Raw genomic sequence first — 7,790 nt, forward strand, 5'->3', positions numbered from 1 at the left:
TTTTGAAATAGGTTATTATCTATTGTCGCACCATAAACTCAGTGAAGTTCAAGGATGCTATTAACTGCATTTATCAAATATAAACAATATATTTTGAAGAGAAAAGAGGATTTTGCAATCCACTAAGCAAACAAATTAGCTTTACTGCTTCGACCAAGAAACATAATTCGGAAATCGAAGAATTTTTATCAGTAAACTGGAACAGGTAATGTAGCTTTTATGTACAAGATGATTAGGCATAAGAGTGACTGGTGAGTAATCCCAGGAAGGCCCTGAGTACAATCTTTCAGGTACGAGCCATCATTTTCTGGACACCTTTGACCAGAGGTATACTATAAAGAAACAAAGTAATGCAAAAACAATCACGTGAACAACATGGTTGGCACCATTTCGGACGATGCTCTTGTTCAATCTTCTCAAATTATTCTTCACTCCAGCTTGAGCTTTTAACATTGTCATTTGCTGTATTGAAACAGACAAACAAAATATTAATGAGACGATTGGATAATTCCTTGCCAAAAAGGAGAGAATGTGTCAATGTCTGATCAATTACTATAAAACAACATTCAACAGAAAATACCCAAAAGAATTTCATCTGTACTCATTTCGGTAGTAGAAAATCATACTACTACGAAAATCATAAAAATATTGGACAAAAGTGTTCATCAATTTATGAAAAACCATTATTACTCGTAACTTTCCTTCTTCCATTAATCAGTTATCTTAATGCAATTTAAAGCAGAATAATCCTTAGTGACCAGCCCAAAGCAATACCGGCCCATCTGACACATGGTTAAAAAAAGGCTTTTACTTCCTACATCCCCAAAATTACTATCTGCACCCACATAACTTTTTAAATGCCCGTTCTACTCTCCATGGTATATTTAAATGGTGACTAATTATCTATTCTGAAAATCTTCCAGAACAAGCTTTTTGGAACGATGCTTCCCTAATAAGATTTTCAAAACACACTTTGGAGGACATATGATAAGCTTTCCGGAACTACATAAATATCTTTTGTTTAATCCGGAAACATTACAAGTTGAGCAATCCTGAAGTTTTCGGATTAGGCAATCTAAAAGGTAAAATAATGCTTCAAAACTATATAATCTCCATCAAACCCAAGGTTTTACTCTCTCTCTGTCTCTCTGTTGTTGTAACCCATTTAACAAAATCTGGTTTGTTGGAAAATAAACATATAACTTCTAACTTATCATTTCAATGTTTTATGTGCAAACATACCAAAAACAAAATTCTTCTCTCTCTCACCCATGCTCATCGGCTGAAAAATGTTTTCAAATTATTCGTAGTGATGTCTCTCCTGTCTTATCCCATGCCAATTATAAATACTTTGACGTTTATTGATGACAACAACCCCTTCACCTGGGTTTACTTTCTTCATTCTAAAGCTGAAGTTTTTACAATAACCGCTTCATTTTGTCTTGGCAGTCTTGTCCCTACACGCCTAGGCAAAATGTCACTGACAAACATAAAAATCAGCATTTCATTGAGGTCACACATCCCTTGCCTCTTGCAGCCTCTATCCCTCCCAGGTTTTGGGTTGAAGATCTATCAGCAATTATTTTTCTAATCAATCACCTTCCTTCCCAGGCTATTGGGTACGATTCCCCTTTCTTTGGTTTGTTTCATGCACATCCTAATCACACTAATCTTCACCATTTTGATTGTTTATGTTTTGTCCACCTTCCCCCTCTTGAACGTAATAAGCTAGGGGCTTAACATGTCAAGTGTACTTTTCTAGGTTATAGTACCATTCACAAAGGGCTTTTATGTTATGATACTATTGTTAATTGTTTACACATCTCTTGGAAAGTTGTTTTCTCTTTCTGATTTTTCTGGTGTTTTTCATTTTAAGAATTATCTAAACTGGGTAAAGTTTATGCCAAGTGAAGTCCTAGTATGTCCCTTCTCACACCTGATCCATCACCCATCCTTGCTCCAGTAGTTTTGTAACGCTCACAGCAGGTTTCTCGTGGCTAAATAGGTACGAATTTGGACCAATTTATTTTCTTATTATTTAATCTGGAACAATTATTCCTACATGTTATCCCCTGATAGTTAAAGATGTTGATTGGGTCAACAATGAATGGTTAATTCAAACCATCAAGAGTTTAAGCCCATTGGTTGCAAATGGGTTTATTCATTGAATTCTGACAACACCCTTAATCATCATTGTAAAGCCCGTTTGGTTACTCTTGAAAATTGTTAGAGATCTCATATCAACTAAAGATATAATCAAATCATAATATATATACATACATACATATATACACATACATATATATAAAAGTTTGATGTAAATCTCATCTTTCAAGTTGATTTTAGGAGATTAAGTCAGACATATACCCACTTGCTTAGATGGTATCAAAATTTGTCCTAGTCAAGTTCATTGGGGTTGTTATGCTACCTAATGACTGGCTCCTGTTGAACCACCCACAAATATTTAATAACATGCTCGAGATGTTCATTCCATGAGGTGAGGAGTTGTGCTGAAAATCCCACATTAACTAGGAATAAGACCAAATTACAATATATAAGTGGGTGCAAACCTCACAAGTCAATTTTATAAAATTGAGTTAAGCATAAACTTACTTATTAAGATAGTATCAAAATCATTCAAAGCCTATCTTAGTCAAATCCATTGTGATTGTTTTGCTACTCATTATTAGGCTCCTTTTAGAATACCCACAAATATGTAATCTCATGCTTGAGATGTTCATTCCTCGGTCAATTGATGGGTAGCCTCAATTATCTAATCATCATACGTCCTGTCATTGCCTTTTCTATCCAGCAAGTGAGTCAATTTATGTAGAGTCCTCACCGTCTTCATTTGGTTGTTGCTCATTGCATCAGTCATTAATTGAAAGGCACCTATACTTGAGACCTAATCTTTACTAGTAGGCAATCTCTTAGTTTGGTTGGCTATAATGATACAAATTGGGCTGGTTGTTTTGATACATGGAAATCAGTCAATAGTTGGTGTGTGTTTATTGGTTCTGTGTTAATCTCTAGGAAGTGTAAAAGGCATTCCCGGGTCTATAAGTCCTCAATCGAATCTGAGTATCGAGCTATGTCTATTACTAGCTCAGAAATCATTTGACGTTGTGGTCTTTCGGTTGAGCTTGGCTTCCCTCACCACTGTTTAACTGCCGCAGGATTTCCACACCGTCCTCTTCTCGAGCAACCACCATTCCATGTTTATCCAGAATTGTTTTTCAGGTCAGAGGTTCAAAATGTAGTAGCAGCATTAACACTATGGTTTTCCATTTCATGTCCTATGATCCTCAACATTATAAGAAATTGGACCTAGAAGCTAGATTTTTTTATTGAGAAACATTTCTTGCCAGACACACCTATCATTTCACATTTCAATATCTGTAGAATTTAAAACGTCTAAAGCACATAGTTCCAGTATTGCCTTAATCATAAAACAGACAACTCTGGGGTCCTGGGCCCTCAACGGCACTCTGCTCTCCACCCAAAATTCGAAACAAGCAAAAAGTAACAAAAAACAGCAAAATTACATACCACTTGTTCCAGAAAATCCCTCTGATACTTGACCTCTGTACCAATATCTTCAGCAACCTGCGGCAGAAACATACGAAGTTTCATTTCACGCGAACATCATTTAAGAATCGGAAAGGACAAAAGGGGCATAGGGAAATAGATAAATAGTGAAATACATTTCTCAATCTTCTAACTTGGCCACGAAGACCGGTGATTTCATCGTCGAAGTCGATGCCTGGGTCGATACTCAATTGGATCTCATCCGACGATGCAACGGGTCGGGTGCTAAGTCCCTCACTGCAATTGTCGAAAAATCAATTTTAATGCAAAAAATCTTTGTGATGAATGTAAGAGAGAGAATACCAAACCTGGATCGATAATGAACAGCATCACCATAGAAGGAGGCACCTTTGTGAGGATTGGTGGACATTGAGACGGAAATTGCAAACCCCAAGAAATTAATTCAATATTTCAGAGAATGAGAAACTGAGTTGCACACAATTCAACTTTCAAGGTTTCGTGTCAAAGCCTTCAATTCATTGCAAATTCCAAGTTACAATTCTGCCCCCAATGCACCCTCACATTTACACAACCATGTCCACCTTAATTCGTTAAATTCTTTATTTTGTCGCCTAGCTGTTCTTTGTATAAGTTAATTAAACTTTTTATAAAGTAAATTTTGTTTCTGTAAAATGTACCTTTATGGTCCCAAATGTTTAAGCCTACAAAACATCATTTATGGAAATTTAATATCATTTTTTCTTTCTAATGTCCTAAACCCTAATACATGTACACTAACTCTATACAATACTTCGTTTTTTTTTCTGCTTTGATTGAAAAAACATTATTTTTTCAGTACAATTTTATTAAACTAATAAATTAGTACAATTTTATTTCAATAAAGTTATGAATTTATTTGTCTACCTTATATTTTTTATTAACTACTGTTTCTAATTTGAAATTTGAGTTTTTCTTATCTTCTTAATATATAGCCCTTGTAATATTTATTTTAAATTTCAATTTTAATTCAATAAATAAATACATATTTATAATATTATCTTAAATCATTAATTTAAATTATAAACTATTTTTCAGTTTGTATTATCAAATAACTTTCTAACTGTTCAAATAGTCTAAATGTTACAGATTTTAAATCACAAAGTTTAATTGTAAAAAATCACATTTTTCAACAATTCTATATACCAGAGTGGCAGATCATGGAGGCACTCAAGACTTGTCTCCTCTCCAAATTATATCTATATCTAAATCTAAATATAAAAAATTCTTCATATTCATTTTCCAATTTTAATTTTTAAATAACATTTTCAAATTAAAATAATTATTTTATCAATGTATATATTTTTAAGTAACTTTTTTAAAATTATTTGATTATTTTGTAAAATGGACCATTTTTTAAAATACAAAATAAATAAAAATTATTTATATTTGATCTTATAATAATAATTTAATTAATTTTTATTATCATAAAAAAAATAAGCATACGCATATAATATATATATATATATATATATATATATATATATATATATATATATATATATATATATATATATATATTGGTTTGCTAACTCATAAAACCTCAATAAATTTTAATTGACAACAAAATTTCTATTAGAAAAATATACTTTAAATACATAAGTATTTTAATAACTTTTAATTTAAAATAAAATAGAAATTATTCAAATACTTTTAACTTTAAAATTTAGAATTCATGTTATATAAAAATATTTTTATCAACTAAAATTTAATACAATTTAATAAATTACATAAGTTAACATACCTCTATATATATATATATATATATATATATATATAAAACAAAGTATACCAAGTTATTCCTAATTTTTGTATGTTGATTAGGCTTTTGGATTAGAAAATACTGTTGTGATTGTGATATACGTAGTCGTTATAATGCCATGATAATGAATAAAACAATTCAAAAGAAAGTGTATGATTCTATCTGTAAGATTCTAGACAAATAAAATCTGATCATCCTTTTACTAGTGCAAAAATTCCAATCATGTCATGAATAATTGTTAATGTAGTGTAAATATCAAATCAGTCACTAATACAGTGTTTAATATTGTAAACACGTATTAAAAAAACTTAAAATATATGTTGCAAGATCAAATAATCAAAATTTCATATTTAATAAAGATGTAATATTATATATTTTTTTTCACACTGTCTAAGTAATATTATTAGATTGATCACTATTATCTAAGTAATGTTACAATAAAACAGTGTCACGACATGAAAAGAAAAAGGTGATCATGGTGGGTTAGTGACTTCTTAATGAATTTGTTGAAGAAATACAGTTTAGGCAATGACATGTTGACTTACCCAAATAAAAACCCACAAGATTAAAATTAGCAATTAAAAACTTTAGCATATATAAACTATTTTTTCTTATGTTCATTTTATTCTCTTTTAATTATATTAAACATATAAATTGATGATGCCATAAAGATAGGTGAATTAGATAGGTCAATATATTTCGGACAAAATCACCATTTTGGTTTAATTATATTTTTTTGAAAAATACTAAAATGAAGATAGATCTATAATTTTTTTTTTACAAAAATGGATACGTAGTGTATTATTTCAGTGTGAATAAATCATATCAAAACAATACAATTTTAATTCAAAATATTTTTAAAGTTGATACTGTGCGAAATTGTCACGACTTAATTTAAAACATTTTAAATTAAATTCATATTAATTTGACACAATTTTAGTTTAAATAGTACGATTTTTATTAAAATAAAATTAAAATCGTATTAGTTTAACACAATCTTAACTTTAAAAATATTTTAACTAAAGACGTGTTATAGTATATGATTTTTTTACAACGAAGTCGTCTCACCTTAGTATTACGACTTACCTACTTTTATAATTTTTTGAAATTTTTTTCCATTTTAATAATTTTGAAAATAATTTGCATATGTTAAAAAAATTGCCTCAACTTTTGTTTATTAGATCACCAAAATGTCATATTCGCTTGAGACAAATTGATATATCCATTCATTTGACCACTTTTAACGTATTAGATCAGGTCAGTGGTTAATTAATACTAATAACAATTTTAAAAGACTCTTATACAAATAAATAACTAGTTCAAATACAATATTTAGGAATGAATACAGTAAACGAGCTTTTCATCATCTTTTCAATGCACACACATATATTATTTTCTTGAAAAAAATGCTAATTTTTTTTCCTGTTCAAACATATTAATTTCACAAGAAATTTCAAAACTCAAATCAGATTAGTGTCTCTGACCAGTTCAACCAAAAACTAAACCATGATTGGTCAAATGTGGTCACATTCAATGCATGCAATAAATTTACATTGAAATGTGTAGTTTTTTTTTCAGGTTGAAACAATATTTACACCAATCACTGGAAACCCGATCCTTTGGTAAATTAGAAAGCTTTTTGAATATATTCTCCATTGTTAACTCTAATGATTATTATTATTATTTTCATTTTATTATCATGGTGCTCACGAAAAGCTAATATTTATTTTTAATTCGACATACTTAAAATTTAGTTTTTCATAGTTATGGTATGCATTTTTCTTTACCTAATATTGTTATTATGTAAAATTGATTAAAACTATAAATATTAGATGGTTAATTAGTTTGTAAAACCAGGAGAGGAAAAAAATACCTTATTTATTTGATAGCAAGTACATAATGGCTGAAAGGATAAGTTTTATGTTAAAGACCTCTCATAACAAAATTGAACATATTAGTAACCAAGTTTATCATTTTTATTTTTATTTTTTTACAAAGAATAAACAAAAATTTCTATTTTTATAAAAATATAATCTAACTTCAATAGATTGAATGTGTATACTTATTGCTAGAATTAAATTTTCCTAAAACTTAGCATTGTTTATAGGACAAAACCTAAGAGCTCGTGTGGTGTTATTAGTAGGTAAAGGAAGAAATCCATGAGTATTTTCTTAGTTATTAGGAAAATAAAGAGATTTTGATCATTAATCTAATTGGCAACTATAATTTATCTAGAATAAATTTTGTTGTTTATCATTGAAATTCTTTTAGAAGGTAAAAAATGAATATTACAACTTGGAATAGTATCTTAGGACTTTAAATATTACAATTAATTCCATACTTAAAATATGTCGTCCGTCAAATTTAAACCAACCAGGTCAGATTTTTTAAAAAATAAACTCATAATATCGTTACTTTTTGTTTAATTACATGAACACAAAAG

The 7,790-nt window shown here is 29.4% G+C and overlaps 1 protein-coding gene across 1 annotated transcript; it reads right to left on the reverse strand.

The window, feature by feature from the left end:
• Positions 1-123: 123 nt before the first annotated feature.
• Positions 124-4,062, reverse strand: LOC108330113 (bet1-like protein At4g14600). The gene is made up of 4 exons (XM_017564616.2): positions 3,897-4,062; positions 3,705-3,825; positions 3,550-3,606; positions 124-462 (listed from the first exon to the last, which is right to left on the reverse strand). The coding sequence occupies exons 1-4, from the start codon at positions 3,956-3,958 to the stop codon at positions 301-303; spliced, it is 402 nt and encodes a 133-aa protein (XP_017420105.1). The 5' UTR covers positions 3,959-4,062; the 3' UTR covers positions 124-300.
• Positions 4,063-7,790: the final 3,728 nt, after the last annotated feature.

This window comes from Vigna angularis, chromosome 4 (assembly GCF_016808095.1).
Source record: "Vigna angularis cultivar LongXiaoDou No.4 chromosome 4, ASM1680809v1, whole genome shotgun sequence".
NCBI classification, from domain to species: Eukaryota; Viridiplantae; Streptophyta; class Magnoliopsida; order Fabales; family Fabaceae; genus Vigna; species Vigna angularis.

Excerpts from the sequence above, each read along its gene's own strand:
- LOC108330113 (XM_017564616.2), bottom strand. The coding sequence starts at position 3,958 with ATGTCCACCAATCCTCACAAAGGTGCCTCCTTCTATGGTGATGCTGTT. Across the intron at positions 3,607-3,704 it reads AAGTTAGAAGATTGAGAAAT|GTTGCTGAAGATATTGGTAC; the intron begins GTATTTCACTAT and ends TTTCTGCCGCAG. Across the intron at positions 463-3,549 it reads GGGATTTTCTGGAACAAGTG|CAAATGACAATGTTAAAAGC; the intron begins GTATGTAATTTT and ends GTTTCAATACAG.